Genomic DNA, 22,318 nt, shown 5'->3' with positions numbered 1-22,318 from the left:
CTGATGCACTGAAGGTTGCCATACTTTTCAGTGTGATGGAAACAGCAGGTTAAGTTCAATAATAGAGGCTCTCCTGTATGTGAGCTCCGTCCAATGCTCTTTTCCTGGTTCATTCGTTTCTACAGTTGGAGACTAAACACCTGAAAGTTGTCTAAAGGCAGAAGTCATTTTGCGTGTGATAATAAAGTGTGCTTGCTGCCAACACTTGGCTCCAGGGAGGTGGATGAAAAAGACAATAAGATATTGCTGTTACAGTTTTACAGCTCTGAAGCATCAAACTCGGAGAATCCTGTAGGGATATGACTTTTCATTCAACGAGTGTCAACAAAGAAGGAGCTCAGAGGTACAATAAGAGGTGGTAGAGAACTCAATGGGGACGAGGCCGTGTGGTGAAAGGATTCAGGAGACAAACAGGAATAGATAATGAGTAGCTGACATGAGATGAGATGTGCGTTAAGGTTGAGCTGGCAATGGTCACAGGTGAACTTTATTAGAATATCTTGCTCTTCTTCATTTGTTTTTCTCTCTTCCTTTGGTGCTCATCTGTGGTTTTCAGTTTTTCCTACATTCCAACATTTGTTCCAATGTGGTTAAAAAAAAAAAAAGGCACAACATTCAAATTATAACTCTTCTGCACATATTAAGGATGTGTTCTAATTAGTTTTATACAACAAGTGGTTCTGACCCAGCGATCTGATTGGTCAACTGGACATTTGGAACGTGCTCAAATCATCATGACATCACACCCTGCTCATCACTAGAAATATCCCACCACCTTCTCAATGGCAATATGTAATTGTTACTGGATTTCATCTTATGTGCTATATAATGTTGTTTTTACTTGTTATATTAAATGTGACCCATTTGGTGAGATCGGGTCTCTTTTGGTCCTTTTTTTGTCGCTCCGAGCACCCATAACACCACGGAGAGTCGCGCACTTAAAATCCTAGCAGCGGCTAGCTCGACCGGTTTGGTTTTAACACGATACGGTGCGAAAATCTTCAAGATACATGAGTCCATTGATACCTTTCTTCAGCAGATATCTTAGTTTTAGTGTTTCTATGTGCTGTATTTATTCAATTTGAGAAACCATCTCTAGATAGAATAAAACGGACTAGAAATCCTCTCTGTTGCTAGGTGGTTGCTAAGGGTCGGCCTACTTCCTGGAGTAGTAAACATTGCATACACTACATAAGAGTCTACTGACGCGACTGATTGTTTTCCAGTTGTTAGTCATACCCCATGTGTTGCCACGGGAATGGAGATCACACTAACAAAAACTTTTATAGTTTGAGAACAAATTGCCCCACAATATGGACACATTTTGATTATATATTTTATTTAGTTGGTTACTTGTTGTATAATCCTAATATTTCACGAGACTGTGTGCTTTAACGCCATTAGGAACGCCTCAGTCCTGACCGCATCACTGTCAGCCATTAATGAAGTTAAAGCACACCCTCTTGTGTAATATTGCTTGATGAAAGAAAACATGCCACTTAAAAATTTCCGGACACTAAATTCTCTGACGGTGTTTTGTATGTGCAGAAGATACAAATGACTACAAAGTCAACCTTTAACTTTGTTGATGTTCTGGTACTAAAAGAGCTTCCTTGTTCCAATTAAACATTAAGGATGCTGAGTGAACTCGGCTGAGTAAACTATTCCGTCTGGGGGATATAATTATGATAACCTTGACAATATATATATATATATATATATATATACAAATTTATAAATGTATAATTAATTTATTGCACATAAAATTAAACAAAATAACTTACATTTATGTCAGCTTAAACATAATACTCAGTAAAAACTAACATATTAATGTGGTTTATTGTACACTGTGTCACAGTATGACATCTTTATGTTAACAAGTCCGGATACTGCCATGATCATAATATTATTTTTTTTATATCATATCAAACATTGTTTCAATATTATATTGAACCGTACAATATAGCAAATCCCTAATTCTCAATAAATTATAAAACTTAGAATTACAATTACAATTTATATAGTTTCATATATTGTGAATGTATTATTTCTTCATCTTTACCGTGCATCTTTCCATGCTGCTGTAGTGAAAAAATGTCCCCTTGAGGGATCAATAAAGTGTATCTATCTATATTTATCCATCTATCTATCTTTAAGAAGCCGCTTGTTTCCATGATTCCGTACCTTATGATTTTGTATGTTGTGTAATACATATGACAGTGCACATTGTGAATTTGACAAAAGAAATCCATATTTTTTTGCAATACAAAACAGTAAATACATGAAAGTAACAGTGCATCTCATGTCTAAAACACATCAGGAATCTTTTTTTTTTTTTTTTTTTTAATGCTAATTCCAGATGTAAATTATGAGTAATGGTAAACATGTTGTTTAGATCTACTTTTCTTAAGTGACCAGGTCAACTGTGTTTTAAATTTCAGGTTTCTGAATTAACCAACAACGTGTAAGTGATGCTACGTATACAAAACCCCTCGTACACTTCATGGTAGATTTATATGGGATTAATTACTTAAGGTGCAGAATACATATGTGTGTGTGTTTGGTCAGCACAGCTCCACCACACAAACAACACAAATCACCCCCCACACACTGCTTAGCTGGCCTCAATTAGTCGTGTCCTTGATATGAAACGTGGGCTCCTCAAAGCCTCATTTATTGGGTGGTTGTTTGTGCAGCTCATTAAAAAGTGAGTAAACCCACGGTGAAGCAGAGGGGAGCATCTGGAGCAGCTCCACCGTCAGCAGCAGGGAGATGGAGCTCTGGACGCCGCGGCGGATGAGAAATCTGTGCTTACGGATTTTGTTTACGCTGCTAACTTTACTTACTTCTCATTAATGTGTGTATGATAATACAACAATCAGATAAATAGGAAGATCATGTCACACTGCTCAACTGCATTACTGTGTCTTTAAAGTCAGATCAGCACCTCTCAGTGCAGGTTACAGTGAGCAGGCAGGTAATATGTGTAGATACGCATGATGGAAGAAGAATTGAAATGATTATCATCTGTGTTGATATTATTCTGGTGTAAAGAACTCAACCCCGAAGTCCTTCCTGACCTTTGTCCATTATTAAAATTAGAACAAGGTGGTATTTGGTGCTGAAACCTGTCCTTGACCTCTGATCCCTTAGAGTTTTGCCCCTGTACACCTGCCCTCCATTGCTTTCACCCCCAGCCTCCACTGATCCTCCTTGACCTTCTGGTCCTCAACACTGTGCAAATGGCAAACCTCCAGGCAGTATTATGTCTTTGTAAAGGATATGATGGAAAGTGCACGGCACATATCAGCAAATGCAGTAATAGGACTGTTGTGTATTTGTATATTACTGTAATGGTCAGCTGACAAATTGGCTTTTTTGCTCATCAGCCAAAGTAAAAAGTTACTGGCCAGTTAAATTCATCACTGAGCAAAAATTAAAGATTGTTTTCTGTAGGCTCGGATAATATACTACATGTGGTTCTATTTTGGTACACCATATATAGGATTCATTAGGGAAACTATTATGCTTAAAGGCCAAAGTTTCAAATAATGAGGTTAAAGTAAGAGTACTTCCTTTGAGAAAGAGGTTCGGGCTTCAGGCTGCTCTGAACACATTACAAATGTTGTTCAAGAAAAGATTAGAGGCTTCTGTACGTAATACCGTTAATACGGTGGAAAAAGTAGTCAATGGTTCCTGCGCAGAGGGCGGCAACCTGAAAGTTTTTTTGCGGCACATATGGAGGAGATTGTGGAGAGGATGTATGGTGGGACACACAAAAACACAAAGCATTCCCCAATTATAGTACTGGGATGCATGTTATGTTGAAATGCCAAAATACGAAGAAAATGAACCGCATTGGAGAAGGTATGCTGCAACTGTATCACAAAAGGAAGTAGAAAATCTTCCATATTTTAAAAATATGTAATATTATATTGATATACTACTTGTGTTCAAGTGGAAATTGTGGCCTGATGGTGGTGCTATTGAAATTAATAAAACAGTTACCACAAACGTTAACATTTATCCATCCTAAATTTTCATTCAGAGAATAATTAATTCATGTTAGAATGTAAGCACACAAGCTGTATTAAAAATACCTTCATGAGTTAATGTGTAGTCTTGGTGCATTACCACTCCATCCCTATCAAAGAATGACAGATGTATCACAACATCATTTTTTGCACATAAAAACGTATACTTTCTCCTTTCGGATCGCATAATTCCTGCAGCATATCTTCCTCTGCATAAATGCTGAAGATGGTCTGGACTTTGTCATAAATCCATCTAAAATAGGATTTCTTATTCAGCTCCATTTTACTGTGTCAAACCACAATGAACAAAAGCTAAATAATCTGTTTACAGTTGCAACGCTAAAAGGAAAATGCTAAAGGCAGGTAAAAACATCTTCCTGCAGCTCACTACAAAATGTTCTTCGTCCCCGGGGACAGTTCCTGTGGTGGAATTGTAAATTCAAACTTTTCAATGCTAGCTGATACAATATTTTATTGTGGACTACAGAATTGGAATAAATAAATCAGTCCACCAGTGCTGAAGCAACATCACAGATTAGCACCAAAGGAAGGAACAAAATCCCTGATTTACAGGACCAAGTTATTCGAATAGAATTCCCTACTGCCCACTCAACCTTAACACATCTCAGTACAGCTTTTCCTCATGTCAGCTATTCATTATTTATTCCTCTTTTCCCCCTGAATCCTTTCACCACACGGTCTCGTCCCCATTCAGTGCTCAGCCACCTCTTATGGAACCTCTGAGCTCCTTCTTTGTTGACACTCTGCCTCTGTCTCTCTCGTTTACCCCAACCAGTGCCACAGGCCTCAGCTGTCGGCTGTTAGTATTCCTGCTGCCAAGGCCGGGGACCACAGGGAGCCCTGGCGGCCACACAAAGTCACAGACACACATCCACATACACACACACACACACACACACACACACATCCACAGACTTGAACAGCCTTCACCTTCCTCATCTGGCATCCCTCAGGCGAAGGCTGAGTCTGTGTTTTGTGCATGTTTGTTGATGAGCTGCAGCTCCAGCGACAGACTAATAGGCCAGGGATTTTCAGTCCTGCTCATTTGGTATTTTGTCCATTATTTTCTCCTTCTCATTTCCCTCGCAGTAATGTTTCCGCACTAATGCAAGGTTTGCATTATTGATGAAGCCGCCACCCTCCTCCTGCCCCCATCTGTCTGGCCAGAGGGATGGAGAGGAGGGAGGGTGGAGGAGACGGTTGGGTGGATGGATGGATGAATGATGGATGGATGGATGGATGGATGGATGGATGGATGGATGGATGGATGGATGGATGGATGGATGGATGGATGGATGGATGGATGGATGGATGGATGGATGGATGGATGGATGGATGGATGGATGGATGGAGCACACAGAAGGTTGGACTGTCAGTCTGTTTGCCCCCCAGGATGCCAGACAGAGCATGTAGGCAGTGTTTACTGAACATGGATCCAAGCCATATGGTGCCACTTCAGGAACACACACACACACACACACACACACACACACACACACACACACACACACACACACACACACACACACACACACACACACACACACACACACACACACACACACACACACACACACACACACACACACACACACACACACACACACACAGCCTTAATATAAGTTGTGTATAAGTGGAAATGAGATGAAACGTCAGGGAGAGAGAAATGGTCAACTGGTCAACTCGATGTCAGGATACGACGGCCTTGGCCGACATCTTGGACAGATGGTTGGATCAATAGAACATCCAAAGCCACCTCAACAATGGGGCCAAAATGGCAGATCTCACTTTAAGAAACTGGCAGACTACATGTCGGACCACCATCATCTGTCCGGCTTTCTGTCTTTCACCACTTGTATGTAGGAGGAGAGTTATTTGTTCCCAGAATTCTTTTCAGAAATGGAATACATTTTTTACAGTAATGAAGGATTTTGTTTAGGAGTTTTTTTGTGGTAAAAAAAAAAATGCAGACTTTTTCTGTGACTTTTCCCACAAATGTGGTAATGTGGTATTGGAGTACTGGCAAAAATTGTTAAAATATCCCCAAAAAGTTTTTGGTTTTTAACTAGTACCTAATAAAGAAAGAAGAATATGTAATAATAGAAAGCATACAGCAGATCACAGAAATAGCTCACAACATTTTAGTTATTTTTTTTTAAAGTTTCTAAACTTAAAAAGCCATGGGACTCAAAGTAAAAAAAAAAAAATCTTGAGTCATTAAAGTGACAAAGCTTTACGAAACAGACTGTCTGGGACTGCAATATAGAAAATTAAGTCAGTATCTTCTCTAAAAAATAAGTGCTTTATACGATTTTCAAATAATATTAATTCAACACATGTCTACACAAAAACAAACTGCAATCTCTCACCAATGTTGTGGAAACTGGTCAAATTTGCTCTAATTTCTTGGAGGGACTGATTAATGTTCCTCACAGCTTTTTGCACTACATGCTAACACCATTATGTAAAGAGTCATGATATGTGTGATATTTAATAACTGACAGAGACTATAATAGAGTCATTTATAATGTGTGTGACCCTTAAAGACTATTTAAGCTGCCTGGTTATCTCATCTTCTGTATGAAGAGAGGGCAGCTCACTGATTTCAAATATTCAGCTAATGTTGCTAAATGCTTCTGAAAGAGTCGACGTGGCAGAATGACAGTGTTGTAAAGGTTGACAAACGATATAAAGTTCATCTGACAGCATGAGATTATCTTCCACTATGACGTAACACTCATTTTCATTCCCAACATTCAATGTCTGTTAAATATGACCATGTAATATTAACAGTGATATTAATCTGCTACAGAAAGTCTAAATGAATGTACGTTTCCATCTACATTTGCCACTGCATGTGAATATTAGAAGTTGGTTCATGAAGAGAAACAGCTGGTGGAGCTAATTCTTCAGTCAGTCACCGTTAAACATGGAGGAAGAAGACGATGGCGGGAGATCAATTTTCCCCTTCAGAGTCAGTTGGAAGAACCCCGACATGGTTCATTGTTTCTTACTCAAACAGCCTCCCCATCACTGGCCACAACTAAATATTTCAACACATAATTCCACAAGTATATGTATGCTGCTTTGCTCCTATTTTAATATTATATTTATATTTGTATACTTTTTGTACTACCACTGCTGGCAGTCTGGCTTTATTTATTGTAGGAGGCTACTCTAATTAAAATAGCTGGCTAGGTGCAACCGTCCCATTCTGTGGAAGAGGAAGACTGATCGTAGTTTACATGACAGATGATACACAATACTTTTAGAAATGAAATTAAACTCTGTAAAACTGTAAAAAAAAACATTCATGAACCAGGTTACACTCCTCATGAATGATAGCATATAAAAGCAGATTGTGGACTCCATTTTGTTTGGTGATACGTTAACTGCTCTACCGCAAGTGTAAAACATTTCCTTTCCTATATTTTCAGAATTACTGGTATTTCCACTCAGTAGTTTTTTATGTGCAATTTGAAAATGTGCAAAAAGCTGATGTGAGAATGTGAGAAGAAGCAGAAATCAGTAAAAATTGTAATGTTTTTCATTGTTATAAAAAAAACTACAGCATATAATTTGGCATGTGAAGGTGGTAACCCATACTTACTGCTTTTATTATCCTGTTTCTATTCGGGCGGCATCAAAAAAAGATAATTCCTTTGTGCTGAATATGATCAGTTGTCTACAAGTACCATGGTAAATGTAATTGTATACCATAGCATAATGCCAAACTGATATATTTTCTGGAATATGAATGTGGTCACAAGGATGATGCATGAAACATCAAATGTGATCATAAATCTGTCCTGCTCATTAATTTGCAATAGTTCCCATAATAGTTTAATGCCATCAGATAAGCAGGATAGCTAGTAGTAGTAATAACTGTATGATTAAATATTGTCATTTTACCCAACACCAATCCATTATTGGCGAAAAAATATTTTATTTAATTATAACCGAGACACTTAAATGAGAATACAAATCCTCAAATAATGTTGGTAATAAATGCATATAAAAGTTGCAGTAACCTTTATTATCACTGCACAGCGGGGATATTTTCTTTTCACACAAACTTAACTCTGACAGATACACAAAAAAAAGAGCATCTTTTGTCAAGCCTACTCACCAAAGTCTGCGAGTTTGAGCTCTCCGGTGTCACTGATGAGCAGGTTCTGTGGTTTCAGGTCACGGTGGAGGATGTACCTCTGGTGGATGTAGGACAGACCTCTCAGCAGCTGGAACAGGAAGAGCTGAAAAACAACAGACAAACAAGTGAGCAAAGGGAAGGAACTCCAACATATCTCTACATACAAGACACATCTGATAAGAGAAGTACATGTTTTCATTACACTTTAATAACCATCCTCCCATTTGTCTCCACTTTAATCTCCTTCTCTCTGCTGTGGCACATTAAACAGAGCGAGTGTCGACTGCAGAGAGGTGTGGAAAAAACAATTCATCACTAAAGTGGTGTGACTTAGCTCCAGTCTAAATGAGAACAGGCATGAACTCTGCGTTATTTAAAAAATAGATCAATGAATCGTTGTCTTCCTCACAAAGGCCCACATACCAAAATCAATACGGAGTCATCAGTCAAGAACACAGACACAGTTTCTTCCACATCAATGAGAAACGGCTGTATTGACTGGTCGAAGGGAAAATACTGTGAGTGTTGAATTAAACTGTCTATTCCTTCTTCAACATGGCCTCATCAGTTCATTAATTATGACTTATGATATGGTTTTTCAATTTTTCTTGGCATAGAATGGTCTGTTGTATATCGTGGGAGTGTTTCGGAGATGAGACGAGAGAGAAGAGGTGGCAGCAGAGAGGTGTGGATGTGTGAGAGATGCCGCTGAAACACAGCAAACATACTGCAGCCTACTTTTTATTTTGTGTAAACGGTGACAAATAAACTGCACAGAGCGTTAGAGGACTGCAGACAGCAGGAGGGAGGAAGGCGCTGCAGCAGAAACATCAGTGACCTTTGACCCAGAAGGGACGTCTTTTTTCATTCCACATCAAACATTGTCTTTAGGTGCAGTCTACCCTCCAGTCTACTGTAACTCACTGCAGTCTTTCATTGAGGATTACTTCTGTCTGAAACATTTTCCTGAGGATTAACATCCACATTTAAAAATAAATGCACTACAGACCTGGAATCTGAAATATGTTCACAAGCACGGTGCAAGGTGTGGCTTGATGTGAGGAATGCACAGTGAAATGTCACCCGCTTTAGCCTTTTTCAACGTATTGTTTTGGTTTTGCCAGCCACAGCTACATCAAGCTTATCTCGTGCAGCAGTAGGCCGATGGATGTTTTCATCAGAAAAGTGTCTTATTGGAGGACAGGAAATACTGCAAATACAGCTGTTTACAAAGAGAACTTCGTGAGGTGATGTTGTTGTATGTCTCTGTCCTGTTCACAGCTTTTCGCACTGCTGCCAAGTGGCCAAAAATATTGTGTAGCTTTAAAAACCTTTTAACAGTCTTTGAACCAAAACAAAGCTTAGTAGTGGTAATTTCTGATTTCTAAACATGTTAATATGTCTACACTGTCCACTGCAAATGATAGATGGTCTGCACTTATACCGCGCTTTGTAACCTGAGCCATCTCAAAGCGCTTTTACAGTTTGCCTCCCATTCACACACACATTCACAGACACACAAGGTGGTAGTAGCAGATCGAAAAAATAAATAATCATAAAAGCCTGTGGAAACATCACTTTAAAAATTAGATACAGCCACGTAGTAGGGAAGTAAGAGCAAACTCTGCAATGTCGGCATGGTAACATTCGCACAGTTGCATTAATACTAGCCGACCAAGTAGTTTTGGCGTGGAAACCGAACCCAACTGCAATCACTTCTCCAAAATAATCAGGTGTTTATTATTTTCACTGTGACGAAGTACGTCAAGCACACGTCGCTGGAACTCTGCAACAGTCAAACTAGCTGTTCTGTGGTAAATGTGAGAAAGAGCGGATTCTATAGGGAGCTTAAGATGCTCGTATATGTTGTGAGTGGAAATCAACATATTGTGTTGTTTCCATGTGTTGGTTTCACCTTTAAGAGAGATCCCAAACAATTATTGTCTGCTTTTTCATTCTGTTATGTTTTTCTTTAAAAAAAAAAGAAGAAAAAAAAAAGGTTGACAGCAAATTCCTCTATAAAAAAAAAACTTGAAAATCATGCAAATGTATGACTGCACTTTTGCTGATGTCTTATAAATAATGTTAAACTGCATTTAAATTTACATTTTTACAGCCACAGTACAGTTTCGCTTCACTGCTGACATTAGACACGGCTCCCCCTGCCTACAGTGCTCATCAATCAAAATTGCATCCAAAAGTAAATAACTTTTAATATATTCTTATTGCATAAAGTGTATCTGGGTATGTCAGTATGAGCTTTCAAAAATAACAAACAAAATCCAAAAAGTCAGAGCTACAATAAGCTTGTTTTTCCGCTGAGATCTGGCAGCTCATCACCACCCCTCCACCCCACCTCTGCAGACATGTCAATCAGCAAATAATGAGACATGCACCAACCAGCTCTCCATTTTATTACAATTCCAGCATTCCCCTCTCACGTCTCTCCTTTCACTGATACTATAGCCTCGGCCAATTAGGCTGATTGAAGCGCTGTGGAGTCCAATCACAGAGTCATCAGGTCAATGGTTTACTGTCCGTGCACTCGGCAGGTGAGAGATGAAGCACAGCACAGAAAATTTGCATGGGAAATGTGTGTTTACTCATGTATATCAAACACACTGACCCTGTTAGGAGTGCAACCGCACAGTAATGGAAGGAAAGAAAAATCACTCGATTATTCTCTTCAGTCAGCGATTCGATTCAAACATCAAACCCGTCTTAAAAAGAGCTCTTTATTCTTTCTCGTCTTTGACTGGAAGCGACTCAGCTCCATTTGCATTCTAATATTTGAAGGAAAGTGAAGTGCTGAGGGCAGATGGAGGAGACCGTTTTCACAATAGTAATAATACTGAATGATGCTCTCAGGACAGTTTTCGAGTGAAATTACATATTTTAGAGGCTGTTAATACGTGGACGAGTGAAACGGACTCAGCAGGCTCAGTGTGGACGTTCGGCTAGCGCAGACATCTGTTCACCAGACAGATTCAGCCAACCATAATAAGTGACAAAGATGTCCGTCTGGGTGAATGTACCGAGAGGAAGATGGCAGCTGAAGGTGTGACTGCATCGATTAACCACTGGAGCGAGCAGGAAAATAAAGACAGCTAAGTGTCACAGACACACAAAAAGAAAAAAAATATTACAGATAACAGTTAAAAAAAAAAAATTGCCCACAGGAAAAAAAAACAGATGAACGTCTGTTTCTGAGGCTGAGGGATCACTTGTTTATGACCATTGCTGTGTTCCAAACTTGTCACTAGTCACAGTCACTAGTCTGTACCAAGTTTTAGTATAGAAACATGCAGTGCACTACAAGTACCAGGATGATGCACTCAAAATGGTCCAAAACAGAAGTGTGAAACTTTGGACACTTTCCACCCTAAACGGTCGCCATCTTGGCTATGTAGAGGAAGGGGGCGGGGCCACCGACATAAAGAATTTTCAAATTAAGACTTCTGAGGAAGTTGCAGCTGTTCCTGAACACAAAGTGTTTCTTTTCCACTGCTGCTGCTAGACAGAAAAAGCAGCGTGTTTATTGAGTGTGTTAAACAGAGGACAGGAAAACACAATTATTTCTGGGTAAAATAATGAAACCTGTTGCAAACGCAGACCTGTTGCAGGTAATATATTCACATGCTGAGGCTATTTCCTGTCAGTGCAGAACAGCAGTGTGCGATTTGAAACAACACCACTCTGTCAAAACGTCCTGCCCAACACATGTAAGAGTCCGAACATGTAAGAGCAATATTTGTTAGTGTGCTAAGGGAAGTATGTCATCTGGAACACAGCATAATTTTCTAGAACAAATGCCTTCACCTTTTTCTGCAGCGCTCCCTGGTGTGTTGGTAGGTGTCTACAATTTGTTTCAGGAATTCTGATGGCATCAACATCAGATGGGTGTAATCCTCAGTAGCTGTGATCCTCTGATAGAAGATATTGTAAAACTGTCTTCATGTGTAAAGCCAGTAAAGAGTGGCATTAGTATCTAACAACACCCGGTCATTTGCTGCAAAGTAACACAATTTTAAGCTCAGTGATTGAGTGTCTCCTTCTGCAATGCGCTCTGGGACTTGGCCTCTCTCCCAGAGTTCTTCTGAATACAGTCTTGTACCTTTGACTTTTTGTACTTTTTAGTTTTTTTGTTCAATGCTGCATCTCATTGTCTAAGTGCAAGTGGAAGAATTTAACGACTATCAATTCATTAGAAATGCTCTATTATCCTTCCATCCAACATTAATAGGGTGGATCAAAAGGGGTCAGAGACTGCTCCCGTTCTGCATGAATGGAGCGCAGCCCTGTGATGTGCATGGAGGACGGGGAAGCTACAACCTTTGTGAGTAATTATTCTGAGCTACGTTGCTTGATCAAAAACAGCACCCGAGTTATTTGTGAGCACTGGTACGTGTGCGTTTGCGATCTCACCAGAGACATGACCAGAAATCAGAGACCCTTGAAATGCTTCTGAAAATCTATGCCAATGAAGCAATGCACAAAGTGAGTTTTAAGGATGGATTCTGGTTTCAAGAAGGGCAGAATGTCACCTGCCAAGACCAGAGGAGGCAGGTCACGTGAGTAGCACAAGCAGGTGGTTTTTCTTTGAAATTCACAGGAATGTGCACCGTGAGTTCGTCCCCCAGGGTCAGACTGTCAACTCCGAGTTCTACTGTGAATGTCTGAGGGAAGACATTGGCTGCAAACGACCTAAAGTCTGGCTCTCAAACATGACAAGGCTCACAGTGCCTTGAAAACAAACACGTTTATCGGCCTCAACGACAAAACCGTCGCAGGACTTACACTCCTGCGATTTGTTTGTGTTCCACAAATATTTGACACAAAATCTGATGTGAGGTCTCTGCTCAAACAAGCATGTCAGTGGTCACATAGATGTCTGTAACACAGGTGCTAATGTTGATCATATAACTTGGAATGCTTACAAAGGTTTACGTTTCCCTTCTCCATGCACATCACGGTGCTGCACTCTGTTGTGCTAGCGTTCAAGCCACAGACTGTATATAAAAGTGGACATAGCATCCAGGGCTGAAAAATGAGGCCGATGCAGAAGTGCCTTAAGCTGCAATACCACCGAGTGCCACTAGAGGTAATAGAATTTCTAAACGAGTTATTTCTGTGTCCTTAGCTGAAGTCACTCCTTCTTATAAGTGTTCTGGCGGTCCATCTGAAAATAATACCGTCATTCATTAGAAAATTAGCTTCAAAAAGCTGTGTTTTTGTCTGTTTGATTGACAGGCCTATGGTGCGGTCAAGTTACAGCTATCGGGGGGCCGCATGTAATATCGTCAGGTTTTCAATCAGATCAGTCAGATTAGTCAGATCCACCGCTCGCTCTCCCCCAGCTCCCCCAAATATGGTCACTCCCTGCTCCAAACTGCACCGAATTAGCAAAATGACGCCGGCCAAAATCCAAACTGGAGGCTTCTTTGCGGCCGTTCACAAACCAATGAGGTAACATCACTGTTGGTAGACGGCAAATCCTAAATGTCAAGGCTTTTTTTTTTTTTTTTTAGGGGGGTTGGGGGGTGTCCCGGTTACTACCAACAGGGATTTGCAGGATGTACTGTAACAAGTCTGATCTGTGGTGGCTCCACCTCATAACCTACAGGGCTGAAAGGATCTGAAACGTTGGGTTGTGTTGGGTGTTGGGTTTCTCCAGTGGTTCTGTAGAGTCCATGCCTTGGCAGGGTGCAGCCCATTAGGCAGGTGTGTACATAATGGTTTGGTGCATCACTCTAATTCTGTCATTAAAGAGGAAAAAACACCCTGCAGGGTCTCCAGTTTATGTGTGCATGTGTGAGAGTCTCCACTTAATAATCATGATGCATTATTAGTTCCTAACTGCAGGAGAAATAAGCCGTGTGATCATAGTTAAATTAGTCATTAACATAATCTATCACCTGAGGAGTGACCCGACCGCTCGCACAATGATCCATCATCAGCACACCAATAAACACACTGCCAGTTTTCTAATGATCAAATACTTATTGCCATCATACCCAAGGCACGCAGAACTCTCCATCAAGATAAGCATGATGAAAAAACGTGTGAATTGGATCGCCTGTGTCTTATCTATTGGTATAATATGGGGGAGTCTTTCTCCTTTGTCTGATATTCAATGTGCAGCCAAGCATGAGGCAATGTATCAAAGTGACAGCAATACACTGGGGTTCAGAGTTTCATAGATTCACCAGGACAAAAACATCGTAGAGTAGCTCAGAGGAAATGAAAGATACTCTGCTTTAATATGGAACAGCATGAGTTAACGAGCATCAAGATACTAAGACATGAAAACTGACTGATTTGGGACAAAACGTAACACGTCAAACCCCCACAAGTGGCAATACAAAGGGTTGACAAAGAAGAGCAAACACTTAAAATGTGTCTGTCACTGGGAAACAGGAGTGTGCTCACGAAACTTAATGACACTGCACGTTAAACTTTCAGTTTAAAATAAGTTTGGTTTAAAATAAGATAGAGGACATTGCTAATTACCATTCAGCAGAAATTCCAGCTGAAGGAAATGTGTAGCCTGTTGCGAACAAGAACCAGATTTCACACCGTGAATATGGGTCTGGAAACTCCATAGAGAATCGTTTGCAGTTTTTCCATCCTACTTGGCGTAGACCTCCGGTTAATTTTAACCAATCAACTCGCGCCGAAACCGTCCGACACTCTGCCACTGCTGCAACTACCTACTGGGTCCACCAAAGCGTGTTTTTCTGAGTAAAGAATATTTATTAAATTGTTTTAATGAACATCTACAGCTTGATGAGGTGCTGAGTGTTTATTTAGCGCTGAATTTTCAGTGATTTTTTTCCAGTATATTTTTTGAGAGTTGAAAAATATTAGTAACTGTCACCGTCCATCCAATCACAGTAAAGGAGGGGCAGGACAAACGCGGTTAACCACCAACTCTGCTGACTGATTGGTTCGCCCTTCAAAGTGGCTGTGCAAACGCTAATGCGAGCTGACTGTTATCACAGCGAAGAAAACTGAAGCTTTGAGCCACAGTTGGCAAAGCCAGGCTAGGAAAATTTACCTTGAAGCCAAAATGTGTGCAGCAAGATGTTGGAGATGTTCTACTAGTCTGTTGTGGCCAGTGCATTGTACTTCTCCGTAGTCTGCTGGGGGAGCAGCATCGGAGCCGGAGACACCAACAGACTTAACAAACTTAACAAAAAAGAAGGCCGGCTCCATCATTGGCTGCAAACTGGACAGTCTGGAAAAGGTGGTGGAGAGGAGGATGCTAAACAAACTATTATCCATATTGGATAATCCGGACCACCCTCTACCTGCTGCAGGGACAGCGGAGCACGTTCTCCAATAGAGTCCTCCAGCTCCGCTGTCACAAGGAACGATACAGGAGATCATCCCTGCCGACCGCAATAAGACTGTACAATAAATCACCTCTGGCCAAATCCATCCTACGTCAATAAGACATTGCACTGTTGTTTAGTCTAGTTTAGTTGAATTTTATATGATATATTTTATTTGTATACAAGTTGTATATAATGTGCATTTTAATTTTTTTTAAATGTATTTTATGTATTTAATATTTTTACTACCTCTATTTTACATTCTATAATGTATTGCTTTGCCCTGCACATGCTGCTGTAACTACAACATTCCCCCTTGCAGGATTAATAAAGCCTCTCTCTCTCTCTCTCTAGCTATCTATCTATGTAAACCTTGTGGTGTCACTATAGAGAAAACATCGCCTGTATTTTCATAGCAAATACCGATAAATATATTGTATATCTCCATACAGCCAACATATATCGGGATATGACTTTTGGTTTGTATTGCACAGCCCAGACTTTCACCTACCTCTAAAACCAAGTTCCCCGATGGAACAAAACCGGGAAAAATGGCCCACAGCTGAACCTGCTGAAGTATATTTCACTTTGGCAAAAAATGGTGAACTATTTGAAAAGACAAATTCTATGTGAAATTGGAGAAAGATTGCAGTCTTAGACCTTTTCAGACCAGACATTAATATATTAATGATGGCAGCAGTCCACTCAGAGGAGGTCCTGATTTCGTGCTGGTTGACTGTACTCACTTACTGGGACATTTGCTGGAGCTGAGCCATCATTAACACACCTCTGCTGTGCTTTACCTGCTGTGTGCACAAAGTGTCGGCTGTCGTTAAAAAGAAAAAGAGTTTCCCCATTTCAAATTCACATGATTTGTACCGTCAACCATGAACTAACTTCACACAAGAACAACATCTCATACTTTCTTTGTTTCTAAGAAATAAGCAACACGCATGGCAGCAGGAGGTTCGATATACAGGTTGTTTTAGGCCTTTCAAAGGAAAACCAGGGCTGTACTTTTGCAACAAAAATGCGACTAAGAAGACAAAAACCACAATCCCCAATGGATGGTGGTGAAATCTGTGAGGGAAAGATACAATTAAGTGTTAAATGGAGTGAAAAGATGCTACAATCTGCCGGCAGGCATGAACAAAGCCCTCATCTTTTCCACTAAGCATCAGGACAATTTTATTGCCATGGGCTGACTCAAGCAACAGCATTACAGAATTATCTTAGCTTGTTTTAATGTGCAGCTGTGTTATACTGCATGTCTTCTGTGTGTAAATATATTTCTACTGAAACGTCAAAACAAGAGCGTCCAATGACCTGGACGAAGTGTGTTTGATGTCACCAACCAAAGCAAACTTCTCCTAAAGCTTTAACACTGATACTAGAAAACACCACCACCAAAAAAAAAACAACTAAATATATCCTCGACAGTGATTCTTCTTCAGACTGAACTAAAGACTATGTTACAGCCACAATATCAGTGTATTTTACTACTGTTTTATGTGCTTCTTCCCACACGAGAGAAAGTACAAGTCCAAAACTGCAATCATTTTCCGTCAACTTGTAAAGTCAGCACTTTGTGAGTTAACCACAAACAAACTGATAAACAGCAGCGGACACGTTCCAAAATAACCAAGCAGAAAAGCTGACATGCATAATGAAATATAATTTATATTTCTCCATTATTACAAGTGTTGTAATAGTGAATGTAAAATCCTCCCAGAGTGCTTCAGATGTCTTTAACTCAAACGGAATGAGTGAGTGTTCAAAGAAGTGTGACCTCTGCACACTTCAGCACATAGAGGTGGTGAATGAGGGCTGAGAAAAAAAGTCAGTTAGTGTCTACTGCTAAAGACTTGAAAAGATATGTATATACACAGCTATTCAACAGATACAAAGCATTGAAAGATAGTGAGTGACCTTAATTTACAGCTAAACAACAGGAATTAAAGGAAATAAGCTTGAAAATACAGAACCTGTTGAAAACAGTGTCACCATGTGATGCTCGGCTTTCTCCACCACCGTGCATCAGATTATTGCTGCGTTCACCTGTCCTTGATATCGACATGGCACTGATGATTAATGTGCTATCAACCACTTCCCTTGTAATGTCATTATAAGAGAAAATGCTGGCCAATATTGGGCTGGTAGACATGATACGTGGGTGTCGGCTTCCCATTGATCTATGGAGATGTCACTGACTTCAACTGACTGCGTACAATCTAATAAGAAAAGCACTTCAGCAGCAGCCTGAATGAGGTCATACTCACTTGTGTTCAATTACAGCAGCGCCACTAACAAACTGCAGTCGAGCACAAGGCGAGGAGAGTTAATGGTGCTGCGGAACAAGACGGTTTCCAGCACATTTTTACTCTATACACACACACACACACACACACACACACACACACACACACACACACACACACACACACACACACACACACACACACACACACACACACACACACACACACACACACACACACACAGAGCTCTGCGGCTCTTGACCACTAAATTCATGAGCGCTGAGCGTCTGAGTGCTCGTCTCTAAATGTTAATTTGATCTAGCACCAGTGGAGGCACTAATGGCTTTTATGTTGCTGATTAGTAAATAGGAGGACATGTGAGTGACTGCACTTCCACACAGTTCATCATAAAACACACCAACAACACACATTAACCCTCTTCATGGTGCTCATGTTCAGGTCTGTGTTGGTTCATTGATGAAACACGAGTAAAAATCCTAGAAGCTGAGTCCTTTGCTGCAAAGCAGAAATATGCACATTTGAATACTTAGAAAAGATTTTGAGTGAAAATTATGGTCATGTTGTGAACTGACATGTGCAGCTCAATTTAAACTATTCAAACTCCTTTACCTGCAAGACATTATGTGAATAAAACGTAATGAAAACTTAGCAGCTACAGTCTTGGTAAATAAAGTTTTGGATTGTAATTTTTGAAAACATAATAGTTCTAATAGAAGAAATAATAAATATAATTATCTTTAAAAAGCCCCATAAGCAAAATCATTCAACTGACCAAAGTCAATGTCACCTCATTACATTGTCCTTTGGCTTCATGAGCTACAATAAACATGTCTTTAAGTTTCTCACAAGCAACCGACGTCTCACTTTTTGAGGTTTGTGTCTGTTTAACAAAAGCAGAATGTTTGTGTTCACTTATATTTGTTGGTTTTCATACTGCTTCCACTGTTTTCTCTAAATCCTACCAAAGATTATCAATGGGATTGGCATTCAGTGACTGTGATGGTCATTCTCCCCTCAGCTTTTCTTTAAATAACACTGACATTACATTCAGACTAAGTATTAATAGAAAAAGCTTCCAACATGCTCCAACATGTATCTGAATTTATTTTTCTTACAATACAGAACAAACATTTTGCCATGCAAATGGGTCGGGTAGTTTGAGTGAAAACAGTTTTGTAAATCATCAATAACGACAAAACAAAGCTAAAAAGCAAAAGTCAGTGTGTGCACTTTGTGTGTGTAGTTGCTGTGTTGTGTCTTTGTATTGTTTCAGGCTCTGGTTTGCTAATCTGTGAGCTGTCACAAGCTCACAATCACGACTCTCTGCCATAGAAAGACAACTGAAGTCATACATCTCTCATCTTAGACATCTCTCAGCTCGTGATTTTCTATCTCTGCTAAAAACCGCAGCAAAAATAACTACTCATAATAAACTACAGTTTAATGTCTGTGCAACAGCACGGCTTTTGGTTAATCATACATTAGTTTATTTTATTTTTTTATCTTTTATTATGTGGTAAGGTTTTGTAGCTTGGGGTAATCAGCTAACTAGGTTATCCTGTTGTGTATGTGTAGATACAATTTTGTCAGTTTGGGTTTTTAATACATTTTACCGTCTTGTGCCAAACACTGTAAGCAATCATTTAATTCTCATACGCTACATGCAAATTTCATTGTGACTGGTTATTACCACCGTTTTTATAGTGATAGTTCTGTGCTACTTCCATTATATGACTGCACAGGAACAAAAACCACACTCTCACCAAAAAGTAGCAAAGTCAGCAGGAGCCAAGTAACACCTCGCTCTGTTCTCTCAGAATAATCCAGAATTATCTCGAGCCGGCTGCTGTCAGCAGGAGAAACACTTAATAATGACGTAAATCCTGAGAGGCAAAAGGTATGAGCTGTTACATAACAGATGTAGAGAGAACTGTCCCCTTCCTGCACCCCCACCACATGGCCTCATTCACTCCATCATCATCATCATCATCATCATCATCATCACTCCATGTTATCAGCGGCCTCACACAAACAGGAACAACCTCCCTGAGTGAGTTTATGTAAAGTTATCGAGGAGAGGAACGATCTGTCGTACTGATTCTCACCTTCACCAACACATTCTCACAGGATTTCAGCTCAGTCATCAAATTAACTCATGATACTGTTTGAGCTGGTTTGAGTCTGTAACCATCTAATTGTGGTTTAAGTTAGATTTAAACCTGCAGTGTGGGAGTTTTGTCTCCCCCCTCTGTTAGTGAAAGTAATTACAAAAGCAATTTTGAGGAGTGCTTACATTATTCTGCTTACTCCATCACTACTGTATAATGAGGAACACATAACGTCACAACCCCAACAAAATGACACATTTCATTATCTACTTCCATTGCCCATTTCATCCGATAACATTTGGAAAGTCTAAACAAGCCGCACGATGAATTATTTGATCTCCATTCAAGTTAGCATTGGGAAAACTCACAAGTCAGCTGCCTCGGCCAGCAGAAGTCTCTGGAGCCCACAGAGCATGCCCAGTATCCATTTATATGCCTATTGCATGGGAATGTCTCACCAGACACCAGATTCAAAAACTCTTTATGCAGTAAAATACAGAGAAATGTATCTGCCAGTGATAAATGTGAGAGCTCTATTGGCAAGAGCTCAAATATAACAAACATTTATTTATATGTAAAAGTGTGAATATGGGTTATTATTTAATGGTAAACTTTGATTGGAAAATATCTTTTCTTCAACTCCTACCTTTCTGTTTAGCGTATCGTGTGCAGAGAGTCAGGCAGAAAAGCTATATGGCACTTCCTCTCCAACTGGCTACAATAGAGAGGCCATACGTTGCTCTCATAACTAAAATGAATGTTAAATCAAATTTGGTAAAGTTGCAGCTCGGAACATTCACGAGCATCCGTGTTTACTAACTCATCAATATAAGGCTGTTAATGCTTTTACTTTTTATTCAGCAGAAGAAAATGTCAGCTTTTGCTGGGAGTTTTTCAAATCACACTCTGGCCTGAGGACTCAAGGGAGATTTATTGTTTATTGGCCTCAGTGGTTAATGTGCTGCTGAATGGAGAGTACTGCTGATGTCTACCATTAGCTTCCATTCAAATACATGTGTAACCTTAAAATAATGTGTCATCTTAAGAGAATTATAATGCCTAGAAGTTCTGTCGTGTTTGATTTGACTGAATTGGTCAGTATGTGGTAACGCTTTGTCACAAAAGCTGTAACTGAAGCTGGTTTGAATACTCCGGTTCTGATATTCATGTTAAACACTAGTATCCTGGTTACTGATGGCAGCGTGCTGCTTGTTCAGGCGTCTGTGACATTCCTGTAATCTTACAGGAACGTGACTGTGGCTGTTGACCTGACTTCTTCCATGGTACGTGCTGGGAAACTGCCATCCTGTAAGCTGTTTACTGCAGAGGCCTGTTCTCTGAAGCAGGTTCAACATAACCAGGATGTCTTTGTTATGTGGCTTTACTCAACCTACCAAACATGACCACACTCAGAGGTTACACGAAGGCAGTTATCAACTCTAAACTCAGGGTTTCCTAATCCAGCGTTGAACACGGTTAGATAAAAGAGGAGGTGTATATGACCAGTCACAAACATGGACAAGTCTACTGGCAGCAGAGCCGTTATATTTTAGAAACAAAGTATAATATTGGAACAATATGAAGGTAAACACGTAATCCAGAAGAAAAGCAGCACAGTTGCAGCTGCTAAATGCAGGAGGGAGAGCTGGTAATATTACCAGGCTTTATTATGAAGTCCCTCGCTGCCTTATCATTAGAGCATCTGATTATAATTACATGTGTGTATTCCAGTAAATGAAAGTATTTTTGATATGTATTTTATCGAATCAGAATCACATACGAGGAATTTGTCTTGGTTTTTGGATATATTCACCACAACACCAATACGAAAAACATGTAGGTGATATAGCAATAAGAGAATTATGTACTTGTTCAAATGTGCACTGTATAAACAGTATGTGTAATATGCAATTCAACACGACAAAGAACCCTAATAACTGTGTTGCTCTGTGAGATGTGATAGTTTACAGGTGTGGAAAATAAGATTAGTCTTTAGATTTTAACATGATGTCTATTCTTGTGGCGTGTATAATCATTTTAGCCTCATAGTTTTAGATGAAACCCCGGCAGTGTCTAACAGACTGGTGGGCAAATAAGAAATACATATAAAACATAATTCAAAGCAGAAGGTAGGCATCTTTCATATCTTATACATATAACAAGTACAAGGTTTGAGTGCTTCAATCAGTCTCTAGTGTAGGATTTCATCAGAATACTAAAGCACAATGAAATGAAATCTATTTCTCTCATTAGAATCATCAGAGGAAGTTTACCGGAGTCTGAAGACTCGGCCCTCCAGAGGACCTCTGAGGGATGTTCTCTAATTGGTGATGACATTTTCCAAGAGCATTGATTGATCAGTAGGTGGTGCTTTTATCCCTTTTGATCTGTT

General features: G+C 39.8%; 1 protein-coding gene across 4 annotated transcripts in view; it reads right to left on the bottom strand.

Annotated features, from left to right (window-relative positions):
- Positions 1 to 22,318, bottom strand: part of cdk14 (cyclin dependent kinase 14) — a 205,327-nt gene that overhangs the window by 91,190 nt on the left and 91,819 nt on the right. For all 4 annotated transcript variants that reach the window (XM_069702140.1, XM_069702141.1, XM_069702143.1 and 1 more), the window contains one exon: positions 8,185 to 8,308. In XM_069702140.1, the coding sequence (XP_069558241.1) occupies positions 8,185 to 8,308 (124 nt within the window). The remainder of the gene's footprint in view (positions 1 to 8,184; positions 8,309 to 22,318) is intronic.

The sequence above is a fragment of the Brachyistius frenatus genome, unplaced genomic scaffold (assembly GCF_029030835.1).
Source record: "Brachyistius frenatus isolate BFR_SWC_R1_liver_20210118 unplaced genomic scaffold, ASM2903083v1 Contig_40, whole genome shotgun sequence".
Classification (NCBI taxonomy): Eukaryota; Metazoa; Chordata; class Actinopteri; family Embiotocidae; genus Brachyistius; species Brachyistius frenatus.
Note: the sequence above shows the minus strand (reverse complement) of the source record. Positions and strands in the feature narration are given on the sequence as shown.